The sequence below is a fragment of the Paramisgurnus dabryanus genome, chromosome 24, assembly GCF_030506205.2.
Source record: "Paramisgurnus dabryanus chromosome 24, PD_genome_1.1, whole genome shotgun sequence".
Taxonomy (NCBI): domain Eukaryota; kingdom Metazoa; phylum Chordata; class Actinopteri; order Cypriniformes; family Cobitidae; genus Paramisgurnus; species Paramisgurnus dabryanus.
This window is the reverse complement of record NC_133360.1, coordinates 22,416,403-22,442,341: the sequence shown is the minus strand read 5'-3', so window position 1 is coordinate 22,442,341 and position 25,939 is coordinate 22,416,403. Positions and strand designations below refer to the sequence as shown.

General features: G+C 36.3%; 1 protein-coding gene across 3 annotated transcripts in view; it reads left to right on the top strand.

Moving 5' to 3' along the window:
- Nucleotides 1-25,939, top strand: part of wwtr1 (WW domain containing transcription regulator 1) — a 49,176-nt gene that overhangs the window by 17,798 nt on the left and 5,439 nt on the right. For all 3 annotated transcript variants that reach the window (XR_010529305.1, XM_065259483.1, XM_065259482.1), the window contains exons 2-3: nt 14,035-14,174; nt 24,667-24,845. Coding sequence is in view for 2 of the 3 variants with exons in the window: in XM_065259483.1 (XP_065115555.1) it covers nt 14,035-14,174; nt 24,667-24,845 (319 nt within the window). In the remaining variant the exon portion in view is untranslated. The remainder of the gene's footprint in view (nt 1-14,034; nt 14,175-24,666; nt 24,846-25,939) is intronic.

Below are 25,939 nucleotides of genomic sequence, written 5' to 3'. Positions count from 1 at the left end.
GGTATCCGGTTCAGATTTAGTTGATTCAGGTGTCAGATTGATTCAGATCTCAGACTCAGGTGTCAGATTCAGTTGATTCAAATGTCCAATTCATTTGATTGAGCTATCAGATTTAGGTGTCTGATTCAGTTTATTCAGGTGTCAGATTCATTAGATTTAGGTGTAGGATTCAGTTATTCAGATATCAAATTAATGTTTTTAGATTCAGGTAATTCAGATTCGGTTGATTCAGGTCTCTGAGTTTTGATTCAGGTATCCGGTTCAGATTTAGTTGGTTCAGATTTAGTTGATTCAGGTGTCAGATTGATTCAGATCTCAGACTCAGGTGTCAGATTCAGTTGTTTCAAATGTCAAATTCATTTGATTGAGCTATCAGATTTAGGTGTCTGATTCAGTTGTTTCAGGTGTCAGATTCATTAGATTTAGGTGTCAGATTCATTTGATTCAGGTGTCAGAGATTCATCAGATTTCGGTGTTGGATTCAGTTGATTCAGATCTCAAATGAAGTTTTTTCAGATTTGGTTGATTCAGGTCTCAGAGTTTTGATTCAGGTATCCGGTTCAGATATAGTTGAATCAGGTGTCAGATTCATGTCTCCGATTTATTTGATTCACCTCTCAGACTCCGTTGATTTCAGGTGTCAGATTCAGTTAATTAAGGTGTCAGATTTATTTGATTCAAATGTCAAATTCATTTGATTGAGCTATCGGATTTAGGTGTCTGATTCAGTTGATTCAGGTGTCAGATTCAGTTGTTTCAAATGTCAAATTCATTTGATTGAGCTATCAGATTTAGGTGTCTGATTCAGTTGTTTCAGGTGTCAGATTCATTAGATTTAGGTGTCAGATTCATTTGATTCAGGTGTCAGAGATTCATCAGATTTCGGTGTTGGATTCAGTTGATTCAGATCTCAAATGAAGTTTTTTCAGATTTGGTTGATTCAGGTCTCAGAGTTTTGATTCAGGTATCCGGTTCAGATATAGTTGAATCAGGTGTCAGATTCATGTCTCCGATTTATTTGATTCACCTCTCAGACTCCGTTGATTTCAGGTGTCAGATTCAGTTAATTAAGGTGTCAGATTTATTTGATTCAAATGTCAAATTCATTTGATTGAGCTATCGGATTTAGGTGTCTGATTCAGTTGATTCAGGTGTCAGATTCATTAGATTTAGGTATTGGATTCAGTTGATTCTGATCTCAAATTAAGTTTATTCAGATTCAGTTGATTCAGGTCTCAGAGTTTTAATTCAGGTATCAGGTCAGATTTAGTCGTTTCAGGTATCAGGTTCATGTCTCCGATTTATTTGATTAAAGTCTAAGACTCGTTTGAGTGGTGCAAGTTTAGTTAATTAAGGCGTCAGATTCAGTTGATTCAAATGTCCAACTTCATTTTTTTTAAACTCAGATTTAGGTGTCTGATTCAGTTGATTCAAGTGTCAGATTCATTAGATTTAGGTGTCGGATTCAGTTGTTTCAAATCTCAAATTAGGTTTACAGTGTTTCCTCTAGGATTTTTTTCAGCTGTGGCGGCAGGGGGCGCCCATGAGGATTATAAATGTAAAAAAAATTTAATGTAGAATATAGGCTACAGTAAACTAACATGTATTTTTTTTATAATTTTCACGCTGTCATTTACTTTTCCTTATATTTATAGCATATTGCTTTTCTATGTTTGATCTAAACTGTATTTTCTTAAAAAAACGTTACACAGCTACGTACGTAGTTCGGATATTTCATTGTAGTTTTAATGTAGTGTGCATTGCAAGTTCGTCCTCATGTTTAGCGTACAGAGCTGTTACAAAGTCATGCAGTCCTGTTTGATAATCCGCACCGCTGTGATTGACAGAACAACCGACCAGTTATCCGACATCAGCAGCAATTTTATTTCACACCCGTACCATTTGACATAAAGACTGTGACCCCGAGCCGGTCACACTGCAAATCGCGCAGTTAAATATAAACCTTTACCGGTCTTCAGACAGATCTTAAACACAAATAAGCACGGGACATTTAAAAACGAGTCGAATTTTGGTCTTTGATGTTAGACCCGCATTTTACTCTTGTCTATTGAGTCCCGACCTGCATCTACAACACAAATGACACGCAAATAGCCTATTACACCCGTTAGATCAAATATTATGCGGTTCACCCGCGGGTACCCCGACCCTGCTGTTTCGTCTGAAAACAGATAAAACAGTCTCACCGTCTGCCTCAAGTTTCTATTACCAACGTTCTTCTCTTCCACGGGAATAATGTAAGTTTCCTTACAAACAGATTCCACTATTAATGTCTTGCAGTCGCATATAAGTAGTATTCAGTATTTAGCCTTTTGTTTTTGGACAAATATCTTATCATTTAATGTGAAACTTTGTGAGTGTCGATCTAAAGCACAGACGATTGACTGACAGCTGAGCGCTCAGCAGTGCGCTGCGCTTATAGCCTATACTGAATAACTAATGGCCCGATAAGTTTATAATATGAGTACAGTGATTCCAAATGAATGTCCGAAAAACTCGTAATATGTTAAATCAAAAGTTTAATAATGTCTTTTCTCGCAGCCCTGCGCTGTGTTAGTGTAGATATGCGCCGGTGAACATCATATGCGTGATGACCATGCAGCTTAAATTACCCTAAATTTATAGTCATAAAGATAAAAGTAAAACAACATTCGAAACTTCAAATGATGTATTTTTATTTGTGTAAACTCACAATAAGGAGAAAACCTTGTGCTTATTTATAATCATTAAAAACATGACGTGCTTTCTGCTGGTTTGGTTTTAGAGCGCGTCACAAAAAAAGAACAGAAACTCAAATACTTTTTTATTCGTTTTGTCAATTTAATAATTATTTAAGTGCAACATATTTCGTATAGGCTTATTTATTTTATTATTATTTCTCAAAACAGAAACGTAGCTTATTAATCCTCTGTTGATTTAAATCTATTTGTGCATGAAACTAAACCCATGGAGGAAATTATGATATTTTAGGAGATTTATTTATAAATGAGTGAACAACGCAAATCCAGAAAGGAATTTATTTCTAGACAGCCAGTCTCGCAGAGCGGACATTTCGGTTGCTTTTTTGCGAGCTGACGCTGTGGGTTTTGTCTAGAAGGTATACAGCAAATGCCGAAAAGTTAAGGATTAGATTTGGAGGTAGGATTATTAGGATGAAAACAGCGGTTCTGGCTAAATTGGATACAAATACATCCTACAATCGTGTGAAATTTTGTGTTTAGAGTTGGGTTTGGTTAAAGGATTAGGATAAAACAGTGCTCATCCAACGAGATTTCGTTTGCTGTATCCCTTCTATCCACAACCGCAGGCGTGGCGGGGATGTTTTAGGAGTGGCGGGCCGCCACGGTTGAATGTATATAGCGGAAACACTGGGTTTATTCAGATTCAGGTAATTCAGATTTGGGTAATTCAGAGTCGGTTGATTTAGGTCTCAGAGTTTTGATTCAGGTATCAGGTTCAGATGTACTTGATTCAAGTGCCAGATTCATGTCTCCGATTTATTTAATTCAGGTGCCATCACACTATCCAAACCAAACCGCGCCTGGGCGCTTTTGACCCCCAAAGCCTGGTTCGTTTGACTAATGTGATCACTCTGTACATTACCCATGCATGGTTTAGGTAATCACGCCCTGGCCGGCTTGCAGAGGTGGGCTCGAGCGTGGTTCACTTGGGCACCAGAGCGCGGTTCGAAAGGGGGGACGTCAATTGCGCCACCACTCATCTTCATCTGCCTTCATAAAAACCTTCTGATGCGCGCAGCAGGGTTGTCTAAATGGGGAATGTCTGAGCTGCACATGCCACAGATCATTAAAGCAATATGATAGGCATGTGAGAGGGCTGTGTGTCATTTGTACCAAACGACTCTGAATAAAAAACACAGACTTGGACATTACGATGGGCTCCACTGTTCAGAGACCACTTTACTTCCTGTTTTCTTCAAAACAATCGCATTTTAACGACAATAGCGTGCCCAGACTCGGACCGTTCAAAGTACAGTGTGAGTGCCTTCTTCTGGGGGAATGTAGGGAGGGGGGACAATCGCGCTGAGGCACGGTTTGGTTGGGTTAGCCCCCAGGTGTCAGATTCATTCATCGTGTGAATTCAGATTCAGATTGGTGTGTACAGTTGTGGTACAGTCCCATATATGTCAGATCAGCGGCACTATTTGCACTCACAGTTCTACTTTAGTTGAACTTTTTAAATCCTCTTTAGTTTGACTTTTAAGTCACCAAGATGGACTGCTGTAAAAGAGGAAAGCTTGGGACCTCTCATTTACTTCAGCTATCCTAGCACCATTATTTGTTGGATCAGTGTGTAGCGTGGGTTCATAGCCCTCTTTGTCTTTTCTGTGATGTCTCATCCAGAACTGGGGTCATTAAACAGACAGCAGACGCTCAGGTCTTTATTTTGGATGGGAGAGAGCAGTCCTCGCTCAGACAGACTTTTTTCCACCACAGAGCACAGAGTTTTCCAGCTCAACTCAAAGTCCTGGCAATCACGTGGGATTTTGCTGATGTTGGCCTGTTGTTACTGATATATTGAGCATGCTGACTGTATAAAAGATGATCTCTAATAGCTGACACTTTCCACAGGATCAGTCACTTAAAAACACCAACTTGATCCACTCCAAACCCAACTTCGTTCTGATTGTCCCATCTTAAAGTTTTTCTCCTTTTGAATGCTGAAATACATCACAGTGACTTCATGGCGATTTTAAAGTTTATGAAGGAATCATGTACAGTCATAAAGGTTTGAGATCTTATTGTGTTTCAAAGTGAAATGATATTTATGAGTTGCATGGGATCGTGAGAGACTCGACAGCGTTTTGCTTTCAGAGATCGGATCAGGACATTTTTTCCGCAGCACAATTTGTTGCTTGTTAGTCTTCAGTCTGGAGTTGTTTAACATACTGGGCTGTGCTCCAGCACTGCTGCATTATAAAGTCTTAATGGAATAATCCTTAATCGCAACTAAATCGGTTTGTCCTGATATTTTTGTACAAATCATGTCAAATAATAATTAAAGGCATTATTATGTAAATGTCAACACCATTTTTAAAGGCAACTTGCATTTAACACTGTTGTGTAATGAAACAATGACACAAATCTCTTTATTGTGTCGAGAGTCGAGTAACTCTTCCCATAATGCTTTGCTTTGTGTCTGACGGGAAAGGCAATGTTCATGAATCATCGGCTTACTCTTATAATCTCTCTATTCAAAACCTCAGTTTGTGTGTGACATTAACACAGCAAAAATAATAAGCCTGTGCTCTGTACACGTCTGTGTTGAAACACATGTGTACATCGTGTCTCTTGGTGTAGTGTTGAGTAATATTCACAATATAAAATGAAGCAATAGTATGATGATATTCTTTGACTATTAAGTATCTTTCACAGTCATTAGATGGGGCTGGTAAATTTTAGTTTTTTTTTTATAAATCAAACATTTTTCAGGCACTTTGTATTAATTTATCTTCTGCAAGGTTGTTCTTTGCCTAATTTGTGTTTATATAAAACTGTATGTTTCCCTGAATAGTTCATCATCTCAGTCCTTATAAACTTGCATTAGTCAATGTTTTGTGTATTAACATTTCTAACACTGTGTCGGTCGGTCAGTTACTGGAGAAATGACTGGACAGGTCCAGTAAATGGCTGCCAGATCTAAAGTTAGTTGACCCAATAACAGCTGTGCAGAGATTTACTCCCACCCTTACAGTTGTCTAAAGCAGCTGAAGAAGATCTGATGATTTCCACTCTCTGAAGATGTATTTTTGGAGTCTGTATCCACACAAACACTGCAACTATTTGTTGGCTTTGTAGACGATCTTGTGCTGTTTAATCCAACATATCATGTAACATTTTAAGGCCTTTTATGTATGAAATGCAAGTATAAAAATATTATTTTAGTGGTTCGTTGGGAATAGTTGTTATTGGTGAATAGCATTGGTTGTATTTAAATTTCTTAATTTACCAGACACTTTAATCCAAAGTGACATTAAAGCTGCAGTGTGTACATTTTAGCGGCATCTAGTGGTGAGGTTGCGAATTGCAACCAATGGCTTAGTCCAATACTCTCCCCTCCCTTTTGAAATGCATAGAGAAGCTATGGTAGCTGCCACCGGAAAAAACATGTCATTGACTGAGACAAATTAGTAAAAAGTTTGTCCGTTAAGGGCTTCTGTAGAAACATGGCGGCACAAAAATGGTGACTTCCACGTAAGGGGACCCTCTGTGTTTGTGGATAAAAACGTCCCATTCTAAGGTAATATAAACATAATGGTTCATTATTAAAATGTCTTTATACACCCCATATAATATCATTTTGTATATTATTTAGCATTTCTGTCAAGAGATCCTTTTAAAAATTACACACTGCACCTTTAATAACAAGAAAAAGTTTTGAGATAGATTAACAAATGGGAAATTAGATTTCTGCCGAAGTTTCCCAACAGGAAAAATACTGTAGTATTTACTACAGTAAAACGTATTGCAATTACGTTAGTTAGCACTTTAAAGCTTTAAAGTCGCCATGAAAATAAAATTAAAAACCTGGAATTTTGTGGTATTTTTTTTTTACAAATGACTTTTTTTTTTTATTGATATGCCCTCATAATCTTTAATCAAAAATGCAAATCTTAATTTATCCAACTTAAAACGATCCAATCAGATCTCGACGGACAAATTCAAATCCAGCCCTGTCTTATTTTAACACAGTCTCACCCCATTTCGTCAATATTTGACGACACTTGACCATTCGTCAATATGTGACGCGGAGGGTATACCTTTCGCGTCATTTTTTGACGAACTGGGGACTTCAATACTATTACGTCCGTTGCATTCTCTTCTCCTATTTTCTTACCAATTTCGCGTCGGTTTAGGGTTAGATTACGCAAAATTAAACCGTGTACGCGAAATTAAACAGTGTACGCGAAATTAAACAGTTGTCACCTGGCGTTGGGGTTAGAAACAGTTGTCACCTGGCGTTGGGGTTAGAGTTAGGTTTGGGTAGGGATGTCATTATGTAAATCTAACCCTAAATCGACGCGAAATTGGTAAGAAAATAGAAGAGAATGCAACGGACGTAATAGTATTGAAGTCCCCAGTTCGTCAAAAAATGACGCGAAAGGTATACCCTCCGGTCACATATTGACGAATGGTCAAGTGTCATCAAATATTGACAAAATGGGGTGAGACTGGGTTGCTTATTTCATTTCAGAAGCCGTTTCACTCGGATATACGTCACCACGGGGAAATTAGGGCAATCGCTACTTCCGTTTCATGGTGACTTTAACAACGTTCAACATCTTTAAACCAATTCCAAGCTCAGAAATATATGTTTCCATTTCATTTACACACAGCTCCTTGTGTATATACTATATACTAAAAACATTATCTAAAACTGTTAGTATAGGTTATATATGGTAACAGACATTACCTAATTACCATGCACTAAATATCCGTTTACAGCGGATATCGGATTTTGCGTAAAATTAGGAATTTACTTTTTAATACTGACCAGATACAATACTGATTTCAGTGGTAACTCATTTAAAAAGAAAAATTGTGTTTTATCGCATTTTGGAACCAAACTCTTTGTATATTTTCTTCCAAATTATATTTATTATTTTAATATTTGAAATTACAAGGTTGATATTTTATTGTAAAATCAATTTCGTTTCCGTAATCTGTCTCCAAACTGCATTTTTCCAGATTTCCTCTAATACTTTTCGAGGTTGTGGCTAGAAGGGGTACAGCTATGGCCAAAATCTTAACCAGGCTTTATTTGTATAATCATAATATTCAGAATATGATAGCTTTTATTCGCCACGTTTATCAACAGACAATAATTCGTACGATGAGATTGGCGTATACGTATGTTTCATGTGTTTAAAGATGATAATTTTGCACGGATCTGCCTTGTTTCGATGTTAGATTAATAGATGAGGCCCAATGTAACCATGTAGTGTTCTTTACATTGTTGTTGTTTTCATAACTGAAATGGTCGTATTTAAGATCACAATATAGTTCTTATGCATTTTCCCACCCGTTTGCATTATCAGAATATTATTTGCCCTGTTTTAAAACAATCAGTCAATGTCTGTAGTGGACATACAAGAAAAATGCTTTTATCTGCACATACTGATTATAAGGCGATATATTGGTGCATTCCCTAGAATTGGGAGATATTTCCGATGCTCTTTTCTTGAAGTTGAGCAAATTTTAACAATACAGTCTTCTTCACAATTGGACAGACAAATATTTTTACAGTTTACATCTTATGAAAAAAATCAATGTCATGTGTTCTATGTACACTTTACAATTTTGCATTGTTGCAAAGCAAAAGAAAGCACAACAGAATTGCATGAGTGTAGTTCTCATGTTGACTGCACTGAAAGTTTTCATTGTATTTTCTCAGATTGTCCTCACTGAGTGCTGACTGGTAAACACAAGTCATAACCTGTCCTGTTTCAACCGAAGCTTTAGTGCTGAGTTATCCGAATGTATGTGACTATAATTAGTAACGCATTCCACTTCCTGTGGCTCCGCCTTCCCATTTTCACATTCAATGAAATACTTCTGATTCCAGCACATCCAGCTGGTGTCCATCTAAATGTGACCTCTGACCATCTGTCTTTGGGACAGGCCCTCCGTCATGACTCTTTTGTGTTGGGTGTGCAGGAATTCCCCAGTAACTCGAGCTCAGACTCTTTGGGAAAGTGGATCTTATTCTTTTGTTCTTGTTTTCAATGAGCACAGTTGGGTGGAGAGACCCGCTGTCAGCCTGTGGACAGGACTGACTCAAGAACATCACCGTCCATCCTTATATCAGGAAGATATGACCTTTCAAAGCAGTTTCACAAACTATATAGAAAATAGAGAACTGAATTTGTCATCGAACAAATTAATCATATTACAAAAGAAATAATTCGTGTTATTAAAACCTTTTACTTAAAATGTCATTTATTTTTCTGGTTTTAGTAAAAATTTTAGGTGGAAATATGATATGTAATTAATATGAAGTACTTATAGTGTGTTTGACTCTTTTCAGTTTATAATTCAAACATACAATAATTTTGATTCTTTTAGACATATTTTAAAGTCCCTACACTATAAAAAATACTTTGCTGCCTTAAAAATTTTTGTTGAATCAACTCGTATTTACAAGTCATTTCAACTTACTATAAATGATCTTGACTAGAGATGAGTTGTTATTACTACAGGTGAGTTGTTATTACTTAAAAAATTAAGTTTACTTTTCTCAACTATATTTTATAAGTTGTGACAACTCATCTCTGTGGACATGACTTGTAAATCTAAGTTGATTTAATATAAAAGCACAGAGGCATACCAGTATTTTTATAATGGGAAAGTCAGTCGAGTGTTTGTACTTAAAATAGACCAATACTTTGTGTTTTTAACCTTTTCAGGTGATGGTTTAAAATGTCGCAACTGTGAGGTTTTTTTTAGAGCAATTTTTAAGTTTTTATGGCGACTTGTCGAGCTTCACGCGGTCCGACACAGTCAGCTGCATCTTTCAAATTCAACACATTGCAAGTTATTTGAAGAAACCATAATAAACATATTAAACTATTACATGTATTCAGTGTTGTTTTGAAATATGGAAATTGATTACATCGCTTCTTACGCACTAGATGGAAACAAGAGCTTATGAAATTATTACTTATTTTAAAATTATATCTTTTTTTAGTTAAAACATCATAAAAGTACGCGCAAACACATTACAAACTATTATAAACATTAACTAAGCAGATTATGTCATACATATATTCTGTACTGTAATTGCATTTTCATAATAATATACTGTATATTAGCAGAATAAATAAACTAGCTAAATCAGCGTATTTTTATCAGCATAATGTTAGTTGTTTTAAACATTATTGTATTTATTGTTCACTGGCAGTGTCTATAAAAGGTTTTACTGGATGGATTTGTAAATACAGATCATGGGTGCACGTGCGCCACATACACATTCAGCTCTTGTGCGTGTATTATGGTTTAAACAAATGTTTTGTAGAGATTTACTGCATTTGTAACAGCTATTATGGCAATCCCTTACTGCACAAATTATGCCGGTCTACCTGGATTTCATAGTAAATATTAAAAAGCCAGTCAAAACGGCACACTCGTGTCCTTCGCAATAGACTACCATTGGTTTTAGTGGCACACTGGAAGTCTTACACAAAGGAGCTCAAAGATGGCGGCGCCCACGTTTACATGAAATAAGGTGGATAGGTTTATACAGTAGATGGCTAACAGATTTGTTTTATAGGGAGAGAGAGAGTGTGTGTGCACACGTGTGCGCGTGCGTGTGTTGCTATGGATACAGACAGACACACATTCCTGGTATTTTCATGCTTGACGTTGAAGGATCTTCAGATGTGTTCACTATAGTCACAACATCAGATGAAAAGTTGAGAAGTTTCAGTACTGAACTAAAAACGGCGATTTTGATTTGTTGAAGCTCTGATGATGTTAGCTTGTTACTTTCTTTATCTATGCTCATTGTACCCCAGATTATAATAAATAATTTTTGAAAATAAAATCCTATATGACTTTCAATCTTATAAGTACAAGCTGCTAGTCAAATTCTTCATACATGTCAAGAGAGAAATCTGGCACTGGATAGTTTTAGATAGATAACTGTTGTCTTTAGCGTATATAACATACTGTAGTAAGCAGCTGTCCCAGTACACATTTGGGAAGTTAGGCCTATAGATTTTTTGCCTAAACCCACAGGTGCAGGACAGCTGCCCCATCCTGAACCCGAAACCCAGGTCTCTTCGTGAATCTGAGATGACAGTCTGTCAGTCTTCATTTTTATTTTGCTTTTATCTTTATATTTGTATATTAAGTCAATATTTTTAGCATGACCTTTTGTACTAGGGATGCGTAACGATTAATCGCGATTAATCGTTAGCAGAATAAAAGTTTTTGTTTACATCATATATGTGTGTGAACTGTGTATAATAAGTTTGTATAAATAAATGTACACACATGCATGTATATGTTTTAGAAATGTTTACATGTGTATATACATTTGTATATTTATGTATAATTTATATTATATATAAATATAAATACTTAATATATACATTTTTTTTCTTAAAATTATACATGAATGTGTTCATATTTATATATATATACATATTTATTATACACAGTTTACACACATATGTCATGTAAACAAAAACTTTTATTGATTTAATTGTTTAGCAATGTACGTTTTTTTTTCTTTAAATATTCACAATTATAACACTTACTCAAGTAAGCTAGTGCTGGGCGGATCATCAGTTAAACTGACCTGAGTTCAGCAGGGAGTAGATCATCATTCACTGACTCATTTAACTCAATTGAGAGACATATACTGTACATTTCACCTTTTTTTCTCTAAATGATCTTGATATGCTATAAAAGTGGTGGGCATATTTAGGATTTTTTTTATCACTAGGCTATAAAACAGGTTTATGAAATGAGAAATATCTAACCAAATTTTCAATATTAAGTAAGCTTATTTTAAGTCGAGTTAAAGGGACATGTGAATCTATGGATCGGGGTAAGAATGTTAGTCGGGGTTATTATGAGTAACCTCAGCACCCTGATGCCCACCTGATAGTGTACAGACTAGTTTATCACCTTAGTATCATTGAGATTGCAGTCATTTTGTAGCCGTCTGACTGACGCTTGTGACCTTGCATTAAAAAATGTAGAGAAGCCAGATTTTCACGTCTCTGCAGTTTTGCTGGAGGAGTAAGGAGTATGGGTGGAGGAGAAGGCACACACGTCTATCTGTTAAATATCAGTCTGGTCAACTACAGCTTTAGTTGACTAAATAACACAAGTTTAGGGAATTACATGTGACAAACCAAACCCCCACCTAAGCATCATCATCCTGTGATGAGAAATAACCCAACTGAAAGAGCTGTAACTTTACTGGATGAAAATTGTAGTTTTTCCAGTAATGTTGTATCATGACTAAACACGTCACAATACAGTTTTGTCACATTGCACAGCCAGACAAACTTGAAGCAGTAATCTTGATTGATTGTTGCTTTTTATCTTGACAAACTACAGTGGTTTCTCAACCAATTGAAGTCATTTATTAAAGCAACACTATGTAGTTTTTCGACCTTTAAATAATGTCTCTAAAATTATTTCAGTGATAGAACAACTTTTAACTGGACAAATTGTACTGTTGCTGCAACCTGAGCCGCCTCCTAGCTGCTACAAGCACACTCTGAAAGTGGCGGTGGAGGGTAGAGCACACAGCCCCGCCCCTCCCCCTGCCTGCAGAAGAGTGACTGATACCAGGCACTGTTGCGCTTTTCAACCACATGGGGGAGCTGTAAGTCATTTTTACATGGAAACTACATAGTGTTGCTTTAACTCTTTCCCCACCAGCATTTTTTTTTTTAAGTTGGCAGCCAGCGCCAGCATTTTTCATGATTTTCACAAAAGTTTAATGCCTTCCAGAAAATGTTCTTCATAAAATATATAAACATACAATATATCAAATGAAAGAACAGACCCTTTGCTTTCAAACAAACAAAAACTAATTAGTTCTCTTTTTATCACCTCTCAAATATGGGTAGGTTTCTTCAAAAACACCAAATTTTGTGAAGGACCTTTGATAGAAATCAGATGCAGAGCGATCCTCAAAACTTACATGAACACGGATACAGATGTTTGCCCTAGGGCGATACTTCCGGGTTTGAAAAGTTTAAGAAGAGCGATAATAGCGCTATTGCGGAAAATGGGAAATGCTCGTCATTGGCAGTGAAGCGTTTTCTCTTAATTGACGAGTTAAGTTGATCCAACTTGTTACAATTTAAAACAAAATAATTAATTTGGAAGGGTCTCTGAGTTTTTGGGTTACAGGTTGAACATGTTATGTAGGGTAACCCTACATCCTCTTTTTTCCAGACATGTCCTCATTTTGGACCTTAAATGGCGTCCAGGATTTCTTAACTCTTTCCCCGCCATTGACGAGGTATCTCGTCAATTAAGAGAAAACACTTCCCTGCCAATGACGAAATTTTCCGTCTTTCCGCAATAGCGCTATTATCCACCAGGTGGCGCCCTTTCGCAACTTTTTAAACTCTGAAGTATTGCCCTATGGCAAGTGGTTGCATGTCCGTGTCTGTTTTAAAGATCGCTCTGAATGGGATCTCTATGAAAAGTCTGTCACAAAAATGGAATTATCTCTGCTTTTTGCTCAAAATGTGGTGTTTTTGCAGAAATCTACCCATATTCAAAAGCTGATTGCAAAAGAACCACTGAAGGTAGGATGAAACGTTTTTTTTGTTTTGTTTGAAAGCAGTCTTTCATTTGGTATATTGGTTGTTTATATATTTAAAGAAGAACATTTTCTGGAAGGCATTAAACTTTGGTGAAAATCATGAAAAACGCTGGCGCTGGCTGGGAACTTTTTTTTTAAACGCTGGCGGTGAAAGAGTTAATTGTCCATTATGTCTGGGATTTGGCTTTTTCTTTCTACAGTCATCATTTATTGTCTAGGTTTCTGCATTAAATCTCTCTCTTTGGGTTCAGCCTTCTCGCACGGAACACTTGGGTATGCAAACATTGGTCAAACTCCATCCTAGTTATTGATGCACTGATATATCGTCCAATAATCTGTATCGGTTAATAAAATAAAATTGTCACACTATCAGGCGAAATATATTGTGTCAATCAAAAAAAAAAAAAAAATACAGGAAAATGCAATGAATTTGAGCTCCATGAATAGAAAATGTAAAGAAACATCACTGGTGTGATGTTTAATATTAATGGTCATTATATAAATGAATAACTTTCAGAAAATGTATTCTTCAAAATGTAGGTAATGCAAGTTAATATAGCCGTCAAGCTATCGGTATCAGCAGATAGCAGTCTGCGGTGGCAGGGGTTTCGGCTGTGCCCTGTCTTCTAGTCAAGTGCCTTTTTTAAGTTCATTGAGATTCTGAATTCTAAAGTAACATATGTTGTGTTTCTTCTGCAGTCATGTTGAGAAGATCACCACATGGCACGACCCTCGAAAGAGCAGAACACCTTCTGTCAATCAGATGAGTTTACACAATCAAACCTCCAATAACAGCAACGTTCAGCAACGCTCAATGGCCCTGTCTCAGCCTAACTTGGGTGAGTGTGAACCACATCTAAATTCTTAGTATTTTTGTCTTGTTTTCAGTAAAAATATCTAAAAATTCTTAAATTAAGATGCTTTTTCTTGATGAGCAAAACGACCCAAGAAAATAAGTCTAGTTTTTAGAACAAATATATTAAATTAAAGTAATTTTGTGCATAAAACAAGCAAAAAAATCTGCCAATGTGGTAAGCAATTTTTTCTTGAATTTTTTTTTAATTTAGCGTTTAAGAAAAATGTTCAAGGTTTTTTTACCTACCCCATTGGCAGATTTGTTTGCTTGTTTTATGCACAAAATCATTTACATTTGATATTTTTGGTCTAAAAACTAGACTTATTTTCTTGGGTCGTTTTGCTCATCAAGAAAAAGCATCTTAATTTAAGAATTTTTAGATATTTTTACTGAAAACAAGACAAAAAAACTAAAAAAATTTTTTTCTTGAAAATCATTTTTTGCAGTGTAGAGTTTAATAATCATAATCAAAATAAGTTTTTTTTATTTTTTTACTATGTAAGCATCAACACTGATAAAATATAAAGAATGAAATATTTTATGTATATCAGCACCACATTGTTTTTGCATAATTATACATAATTCTTGATGTTGAATAGGATTATTTTACTGATCGACTGGACTAGACTTTGCTGTTAATGCTTTACTGCAGATTAAGGGCCAGATTTACTAACAGCTTGCACCAGCGCAAACCATCATTTTGGCGTTAAATAACGACTATTGGGAATTACTAAAGATGCGCAGTGGATAAGCACTACACTGCAAAAAATGATTTTCAAGAAACGCATTTATTAGTATTTTTTTCTTGTTTTCAGTAAAAATATCTAAAAATTCTTAAATTAAGATGCTTTTCTTGATGAGCAAAACGAACCAAGAAAATAAGTCTAGTTTTTAGGCCAAAAATATCAAATTTAAGCGATTTTGTGCCCAAAACAAGCAAAAAAAATTGCCAATGGGGTAAGCAATTTTTTTTTCAAAATTTTCACTAAATTAAAAAAAAAATTCAATCCCATTGGCAGATTTTTTTTTTGCTTGTTTCATGCACAAAATCACGTAAATTTGATATAAAGAAGACAAAAATACTACAAATTTTTTTATCTGGAAAATCATTTTTTGCAGTGCAAAAACATCAAATATCATTTTTTTCCACCAAAAAATCTGCCAATGGGGTAAGCAAAAAATCGTGAAAATTTTTCTTAAGCACTAAATTCAAGAAAAATTAGCTTACCCCATTGGCAGATTTTTTGCTTATTTTACACACAAAATTACTTAAATTGGATATTTTTGGTCTAAAAACTAGACTTATTTTCTTGGGTAATTTTGCTCATCAAAAAGCATCTTAATTTAAGAATTTTTTGATATTTTTACTGAAAACAAGACAAAAATACTAAGAATTTTTTTCTTGAAAATAATTTTTTCCAGTGTAAAAAGGTGTGGTCTAGTTATTTTTGCGCATGACCTTATTGCATATGCATTTCTAGGAGTTTCCCTTTTTAGAAAAAACATTTATGGGAGGGGAGTATTTAAATGATTTACTAATGTTTGCGCCATCGTTCAACTCCGGAAAAAAGAATGTCTTAAGTCATTTAGCGGATGAGATGGCTGCAATTGTTGCAGATAGGAGAGCGCATGGTACAAAGCAGATGATTTTTTTTAACATGCACCAATTTATTTGGAATACCAGATGAACAGGCTATTCAAAAATATTGTTCACCAAGCCATGTTATTTTTTGTTTGCTTTTAGAAATTAAAGAGGAGTCACTAAGAGAAGTCACACAATAGCAGGTGTTTTAAAACTTCTTGTAACCCAACCTCTGGTTCTTTTTACATCCCAAATTTTCAGCTGCGCATCAGCTCTGCATATTTGTGTCCCTGAACTAATTTGCGCTGCTCTTAGTAGATTGTGTTGGGCATTATGGAAATAAGCGTACAATGCGCAATCTGCGCATAACCAAAGTCCTTTTAAGAAAGTTGTGGCCTTATTTGCAACGAATGTTGATTCTGCACACAGTCCCTCTCCCAGAGGATTCTGTTCTTTATCGATTGCCGATTGGGTCCTTTTACTGGGTGGCGGGACTGAAGCATCATTATGACCATTGCGATCTCCCCCATTCATATCAATAACAGTGACACATCTTGTTAAATCTTTTACACATCTTTTGTGTAATGCTAATTTGGTCATCAGAATGCATTGTACGTGTAGGTCACACATGCGGGTACAGGAATATTTGGTATGTGGCCCAGGGGAAGTATTGCAGTTTTGTCGCAAAACGCATATGTCGAACGTCTGAGTCAAACGAACTACGCTTTTGAAGGCTGCGTGTCCGACTGTGCGTGTACACTCACATGCGCATATAAAATGATCTCTATGCTTAAAGGGAAACTCCACTTTTTTTGAAAATAGGCTCATTTTCCAGCTCCCCTAGAGTTAAATATTTGATTTTTACCGTTTTGAAATCCATTCAGCTGATCTCCGGGTCTGGCGGTACTACTTTTAGCATAGCTTAGCATAATCCATTGAATCTGATTAGACCATTAGCATCGCGCTAGAAAATAACCAAAGAGTTTCAATATTTTTCCCATTTAAAACTTGTAACTACAGAAGAGTCAAGTTTTAAATAGGAAAAATATCTAAACTTTTTGGTTATTTTTAGCGGTATGCTAATGGTCTAATCAGATTCAATGGATTGTGCTAAGTTATGCTAAAAGTGGTACCGCCAGACCTGGAGATCAGCTGAATGGATTCCAAAACGGTAAAAATCAAATGTTTAACTCTAGGGGAGCTGGAAAACGAGCATACTTTCAAAAAAAGTGGAGTGCCCCTTTAAATCTCCTGCTTCAAAAGCACTCTGTAGCTTGTTTTTGTGTTGTGACACAGGCACTGTAAAATACTTCCAGATGTACTTTCTTTCTTTCTTTCTTTGCATTTTTTTCTTAAATCCTGATTTGTGATGAAATGGAAAAAAGGTGTGTCTGTGTTGTGTTGTTGGCAGTGGAGATACAGATTCCAGTCAGATGAAAATCATTTGTTGTACAGTAGATGCTTAGTATATCGAGTTGTTATAACAAATACACTAGAGTTTAACATGTGTAAGATAAAGTAGGCATGTATCATTTCATTTAAGGTTCAAGACTATGAGCATTCAGCTCAATCTTGTGAAAATGTTCAAGATATGTCTATTTGTCAAGTTTCACATAAATCCCAGGCCAAGACATAAAGATGAAAATTATTTTTTTTGATTTTTGCATTGTGAACCTACAAAATAAAATTAAATATCTCGTAAATCCACCATCATTCACAAATAATTCACAAATAAATAATTTAACCCCAATACATATTATTTTTAATCGGTTGTACATTTAAACAGTGGGTGTATTTGTTCACATTACATATATATGGGTATATGGGGTGGATAATGTTGTCATTTCACATTAAGTTGCATAAACTTTTGTTATTGAAGCGCTCAGGGTTTTTTCATATGACACACAATAGAAATCTGAAACTCAATCCTTGTCCTTACAATCCCACAATACCTTGTGGCTCTTGTTGTGGTCTGGTGTTTTTCTGTCTTCAGGATCATTCTGAGGACATTTTTCTTTATTCAGTTTGACACACCTGTCTTGTGTGTGTTCACATGTGTTTTGAGGATTATGAGTAATTGAGACTTTAGTACAGAAGTCCACCGGGTCAGATTTTACTCTTGTTATGCTCTTTCTCTTTCTCTCTCAGGGAACAAGGAAATCTGTTTGAGGTTTTTTACCACAAAGCATGACATCACACTAAAGGCCCAATTCACAATATTGCAACTAGGACTGTCACAATGATTAAATAATCATCACATGATCACCGCAATGATTGCACATCACTCTAAAAAACACAAGGGGGAGCTGCAGTGCCTGTATAAATGAGAAGGTAGATGGCGGTTCATAACTGACGCGATACATTGCAAAGCAATTCGGTACGGTGGAAAAAACAGCATTTAAAGAAATTCTGCAACACTTTGATAATTAGTATGAACTTCCAGGTAAAACGCATATTTTTCCAAAACAGAAATTCCAAATTTAGGGAAGTGAAAGTCGAGTCGAGGGGCAACCTTCCGATCTCTGTGATGAAGCAAATACGAAAGTGATTTAAACTGCAATTCATCGACTGGCAGCTAGAGGCAGGCTCTAAAAGGGAGTCAATTCCCATAGACCTCCATGTTAAAATGGCCAACTTTACAGTAGAAAATATTATGTTTACAGCCTGGTACAAAAAGTGTTTATGGTCTATATAGCTAATTTTGCCCTTTATGACAACTGTGACGGGGGTGAATTTTTTTGTAACTCATCCGTTTAAATGATATAAAGCTTTAAAGTTCTGCTTTATTAAGGGCGTGGCCGCTTGAGTGACGGTTGAACAGCCACTGCTGTCACTGAAGTCGACCTAGGTGGGCGTGGTTTCAGCAACCAGTCACCTCAGCTTCACCCACGTCCCGCATCTTTACCCATGTTCGGATATCTGCGAGTGATGCGCGATGACGCATGGCCAAGATGGGGACAGCAGACACCGCCTACTTTAAGCTTCAAAAACGATCTTTAGAAACCTATGGATGACGTCACGGACACTACGTCGATCTTTTTTTACGGTCTATGGGTCCAGTACTAATATGACCTTAGTAGGATTGGCTATTGCTATTGCATTTTTATTTTTAGTTATTTTCAGACACTCTATGTTTATTTCTTATAAAGAATTTTCAATTTTTTAAAAGATATATTCATTAACTCTTTCACTGGCAGCATTTTTTTTTAAAAGTTGTCCCTTCTCTGAGGTATCCTGATTGGTCCACTGTTCCTGACATTGATGCTCTGCTCTGCACTGCCTTCAATAGTTAAAAATTATTTTAACTTGACACCGCGTCTTAAAACTCTGAGCTCATGCGCAAGACACAAGACGTGCGTAATTTTCAAACACGTCTGTCTAGCAATGGAAAAATAACGCAGTGAAATAAAAAAAACACATTCGCCTTTAGCGGCTTTGCTATTTAATATGTTTGTGTGGTACTTGGATTATAGTATATTCCACATGTAAAACAAGCCTACTGTTAACCTCTGTTAAAGGAAAACACCACAGTTTTTCAATAATTTCCCCATTCATTACTATGGCTCCAAACAAAAGTTTTATTTTGTGCCACCATACTTACTTGTGTAACTCCTCATGTAACAGTCTTTAAATAGGGAAAACATGAAAGTGTTTGGTGGCTTCTAAATTCATTCCTGTTTGGATCCTAAGGAATGAATGGGGCTAGGCTAAATGCTAATACATTCACGGCCCGCTGTACAAAGATTAAGTGCACGCATTGATAAAAGATAGGTATGTATTAATTTTTCTTAGCTGAGGTAAGAACATAGTAAAATATTGAAAAACTGTGGCGTTTTCCTTTAAAGATTGCATTTGGTACACGTGCACTGTGCCAAAACGGTTCAATAGGGATATGTGTACCGTTACACCCCAGTCAGGTACTAATGAATCATTAATCAAAAAAAGTCATTTTAAGGTGAATTTTGATTTCATGTGAAGACCTACTTTTGCCCTCCAGCAAAAGCGTGTGCACTTCTCTTCTAGTCATCACTTATGATGACCGCTCTCTGATCTTTAGCTGTTATACTGTTGTACTGAACAGGACAGTTACCCGAGGGTTGGGAGCAGGCCGTCACTCCTCAGGGAGAAACGTACTTCATTGACCACAAAACCCAAAGTACCTCATGGCTGGACCCACGTTTGGGTGAGTAAAGCCTTAGTAGTGCTTGCCTAATCCCTGACCTCATAGACAATTCACTCCTTTAATCTCAGAACAGCACAACAGAAGAAATTCAGCATGTGTTTCTCATCTGAAATCATTTACATATACAGAAATCGTTAAAATCCTCAATCAGTTATAATCGTAAAGTGTTTGTGTCAATGAATAACATCAAAATATTGTATTTGATTGATTATTTTGTCAAATCTGTACTTTATAGTGATTGGTCAAATAAAGCATGTGACAGTCTCACACTACCTTTTTAATAGTATACTTAAATGTATAAATTAGTATAAATATTATACTAACTTTAAGCTTAATCAATATTAATATTGCTCATTACGAGTCTGAGTCGTTTACAACGTCCATTTAAAAAAGCAACACTTTTTAACGCATAATCAGCCTTAGTCCGCATATTTATGCGGGGGTCGCATTTTTTCAAATACGCCGCACTTTCGCAGCATAAATTGCGGATTTCCGTGCGGAATCCCCGCATTTTCGTAGCAAAAATCACATATATCTTAGCAGAAAGTTGAAAAATTTTGCATTTATCTCACACAACCCCTGCCGTGTCCCCTGTTGCCATGGGAACGTTATGAAGTGATGTGATTATGTGACGTGAACATCATTCAAAAGCTGCAAAAATATTCCGCATATTCCTGCAAATTTTTTAAGAAAACGTGTCGCAAGATCAGGGATTTTTGCCCACAACAATCACAAAAAAACTCAGCGTTTTTCTTAAAGGACTGACCAATGGTAGACTGGCTCCGCCCTCCTATGTGCTTGCGCTTTATTTTCATTTGGCTTCAGTACAACGTCTGGGACTGCTGTGTAGAGTTTTGTTTTCTCCGGCAAAAATCTGCAGGTCCAATCAGCGAACAAAGGGGGGTGGCTAAGAACGATGACGTTGAGGTTGTGCGCCAGACTGAGTGACAAACGTCACAACCAAATGTTAGCGATTGGCTATGGCAGATTCAGAGTGACTCTGGGCAGATCCAATATTTTTAAACTTCAACAGAGGACCCTTCTTAACGGTAACGCTCTCTGTACAAATGAAATAAATGTACGAGAGTCTGGTTGGACCGATAGCGCACGTGCACAGGCAGAGCTTAAACGACTTCATGTTCGCGTCTTTTTGGCTTAAACGGACAAATGCTCATATGTCACAATAGCTGTCTTTGTGATTTTCATAGTAAACATGTGGTTACTGTACGTCTTAAACGAATAAACATTGTATTGCATTCGGTCTAATAATAAGCATAAACTGTCTCTGTCATTAAAGTTAATTAAATATCAAAAAAAGAAAACTTTTGTATCTTCATAAATAAAGATTAATCCACATTTACTTTTAAAAGCAGAGGATCTGTTCTTTCATTTGATATATTGTAAAGAAAAAAAAAATTCTGGAATGCATTAAACTTTTGTGAAAATCAGAAAAAATGCTGGCACTGGCTGGCAACGTAAAAAAAAAAAAAACGCTGGCGGGGAAAGAGTTGATGCTCAAACCTGCCCGACTGTCGACTTGGTGTGTACTTAGCTTTACAATAAACTTAATGTACATTATCAATGCAGTGCTTACTTTAAAGTTTCCAGTTTAAACTCACACACTCATACTAGCAAACTTAACTTGAAATTAAATTGACTCTGGACATGAAATCAAACAAAGCTAATGAGTGTCTAACTATCATAATAAAACAAAAATATATTATATATAGGTTAAATGTCTTCACAGAGTGAATGTTATTAAACCTAACACCTCTTACATCTGTTATTGTCTGTCTATATGACGTGTATCTCTGTTTGTGTGTGTGTTCATTCTTGTACATTGACACACTATATACAGTACTATACAGTAACTTTAACTGTTTCTCAAGCACATTACATCATTTAACTGGGTGCAACAAAAAATGAAGAGCAGGTCGGCTGTTAAAATTAGGCTGAAAGTTGATCAATGCATTAATGAGAGTTTAATCTTGCGTTATGTACACATCCTGAAGTGTGAAGACAAAATATTTCAATTGCCCTGTGGTGGAAAACTCCATTATAGATCATAAACCCCTCCCTCTCCATATTTAACAAGAAGTTAAATCAAATCAGCCTGTTGAATCATGTCGAGATCATATGAGATCTGATGTTTAGGACTGGAAGGTTTCTTCTGATCTGTAGTCTTTTCTAATCACGTGGTTGGACACCACTTTGTTTGTTGTGACCCATTTGTGGTTCTGTTCCAATGGTCCATTGGCTTGTTGAGATTTGGCACGGTAAAATTTGTCCAGTTTGGGCATCGTGCTATATGTCCAGTTTTGTTTCTTGTTCATTTAGTGTGGTCTCAGCGTCTCTTTCGAGTTGTCGTGACTTGCGTGTTCTCTGGTTGTTCAGCGCACGTGTTTTCTATCATGATGGGTGTTGTGACACTCAGATTTTGGAGGGGGTGTGGCTCTATACTCCTCCAGCTGAGACGGCTCCCATCTGGCATTGCACACAATTTGCACGAGAGCTTCCTCCTGAGCCAGGTTTACAGGTGAATCTCGGGAGACCTGATCAATATGTTTTATTATAAAGAGCAATGTTTGTTATTACCATTGACTTTCATTTCGTTACGTTTGTACAGTGTAATATTGACCTTTGGTTGGGTTGAGTAATTTTTGGGAGATTTTGGGATTCAGCTGAGCACATTACTTTGATTCAGCCGATGACAGATCTACCGTAGTGTAGGACAGCGTTTGTCCACTTCATCTAACCATAAAAGGCAGCGTTTTCTTTACCTTCATCTCCCGCTTGCCAAATCTTCCTTCTCCTCATCAATAAAACTCATCTGTGAAAGAGCTTTCTAATGAAAATAATGTAAATCTTAAAGAAAGCAGACCGTAGAGTCTTTACAGTACAGTATGGTGTGTATACACCGTAGTGTGTGTGTATACAGTACAGTACGTGCGTGCATAGTATAAAACGGTTTTAAACTTTCAGCCAAGACTTTTCTAAGTCAACGTCAAAGTTTGTCTTGACTCTTTTATTATATCCTCTATATGTGTCTGTTTCATCTCCATTCACACTGAAGAGATTTGTTTTCTTTTTAGTTTTTAACTGTTAAACTACACTGTTAAATGCTCTACTATTCATATTACCAATATGGGTGATTCTCGCGAAATTAGAGTTTTTATGAAATATTTTAATAAAAAAAGTAAATGCAAAGTAAAATTATCAAAATAAGAAGCATACAGTACTATTTTGCACATGATTTCAAATGACATCATACAAACCAAAATTTTTTTTTTTCACATTTAAGGGGGAAATTTTCATTACCGCAACGTGTCTATGACTGGATTTGGGTTCTTGACATGGAAATATTTATAATTAAAAAATCTAAACAATAAAAAGCTTCAGTGCATGTTATACTATAAACATTTACAGTAAAGAAACATGTGGTATTTGGTGATCATTGGTAAATGTAGTGACAATAATAAGGAATATAAATGTGTCCAAGAACAATTTTCTCATCCTCCGCAACAATTTTCAATCATTGTTTAAGCCCTCAAGGAACTAACATTTAAAAAAATTGTTGGAAGGGACATAATTGACTGTGACACTCAAGATGGCTACCAGGTGAGCAGCAAATTTTGTTTTGTCATAGTACCTAGACAACTTTTAGTTCTCATTACCGAAACATGTTACGGTAATGATAATTTTTGATAATGATAATCTTAAAAATGTAAATAATTCTATAGGAAATAGTTTTTTAAATTCTCTAAAAATAATGATTATAGTAAGTTAAGACCTTAATCTTATATGTGGTCTACCTAGACGACTTTTAGTTCTCATTACCTAAACATGAGTTTGTAAATGCATATATTTAATGTAATATCATGTTGCGATAATGATAATCTTAAAAATGTAAATAATTCTATAGGAAATATTTTTAAAATTTTCTAAAAATAATGATTATAGTAAGTTCAGACCTTAATCTTATATGTGGCTTCTCATAAATTAATCTTATAAATTGGCTTCAAGGGCTTTTTAAAAATTCTGATGGTGGACACCTTCTAAATCTGGATTTCGTGAGAATCACCCACTTGTGTAGACCAGGTCTGATCTGGACTTGTCCATTTTCTCTTTGTGCTGAATCTGTGTTTGTGAATTATTAAGCAACAGGACTGCAATGAGTTTCTCATCGTTTTACTATAGTACACACAGTGCACGCAACAGCTCCTCATACTAAACGTAACATGAACCATGTTTTATTTAACAAGAACTTTGACACCCTGCTTAAAGTCTGGCGCACATTGTGTTTTGTACTGTTTTATGTCATAAATTTTCTTTCGGGAGGGCACGAAGGGATGCACTGTACACAAGGGGGGCTGCATGCCAAAATAGTTTAAGAACCACTGTCTTAAACAATATTAAACTTTGTGTTTTATAAAGATTTCATGTCATTAAACTATCTCACAGACAGATCTCTATCATGTTTGTGTATGGTATGTATCAGTCAGTTAGTGAATAGACTGTTGATGTGCCAAATAAAAAAAGAAATCTTGTACCTCTTTTTTAAATCACATTTCGTCTGGTTTTGATGTTTCCAGACAGACTGATAAAACCCAGTGTGTTCTAGACTTGCAAAAACCTAGATGAAGAGTTTTCAGCTCGTGGCCTAGGACTAACAGCTCTTCTTACTGTGATGTTGTGTGTTTGTGATGGCAGTGATGAATCAGCAGGCCCATCAGCAGAACCTGCAGCAACAGCCACAGAGCTCTCAGTCTGCCATGATGAACATGAGTGGAGCCATCAGCGCCCAACAGCACCAGCAGAAGATCAGACTGCAACGTATTCAGATGGAGCGCGAGCGCATTCAGAGGAGACAAGAAGAGCTCATGCGACAGGTGAGCATCATAGACACAATACTGATAAAATACTGTTTCCCCAAACTTACATGATTGTTTAACACTGTGTATCATTTACAAACTTGTAATAAATAATAGTGTGATCGTAACAAATTTAGAACCAAATGGCCACATGTGTACTGTACATTGAAAATAAGACCGGGCCCAAAACAGAACCTTGCGGTAGACCATACAAAAGACCAAATATTTATAAAGATAACAAAGATAAAAGTTAGCCTCTGGTATTAAATGGAATGCACATTTGGATTTGTTCAGTTAGTCCAGCAAGACCATTGTGGTTTTGTGGAAAAACACATGTTGTGTGTTGGCCAGTGACTCTGTGCCAGTACAGAGTCAGTTTTTTCCATCTTGTGTGAAAATGCCTGGAACGGGGCCGGATTGAGCAACATTAGAAAAGTGTTCAGACAGTTTAAATCCAAACAGATCATTCCTCTTCTATCAGTACCATTCCTTAGCACACACACACTTTACACATACACACAGTTTAAGAAGTGTTACAGTAGCTGCTAACATGAGAAACAAAGACTTTAACGCCCTCTAGTGATGTGACACTCAACATAAATCACAGCTCAGGTTTACACAAATGATTTAAACAAGGTCATGGTTCTTCTGTACCAGCAGCTTGACAAAAACACCAGCGGGAGAGTTTACTAAAGCCGACAGACCTCACACAGCGTCTGTTTATATCTCCGACTCTTCTCTTACTCGAGTATTTTGACTTTTATTTGCTCAGAGAGTGCATTTGTTTGCAGAGATCATGGCTGAGGAAAACAACAACTTGTTGAGTTGAGTCAGTTTCTGGTCCTAAACTTTTTCCACAGTGAATTCCTGCAGCTGTTTTTGTGAACGCACTCCACCCTGAAAGCAGCGCCAAGAGGCTCGCATCTATATATAAACTGATGTGATTCATACTTTAACGCACTGCCAAAATATCTGTGAAGAAAGACCAGAAGTAAAACAATCATTCACAGAGGTCACTGTGGGCAAAAACGTATTAATTTCGAATAAAAAGTAAAATAATAAACCATATTTACTGATTTTATTTTGATCTATGCTTCTGAAGGAAAGACGCC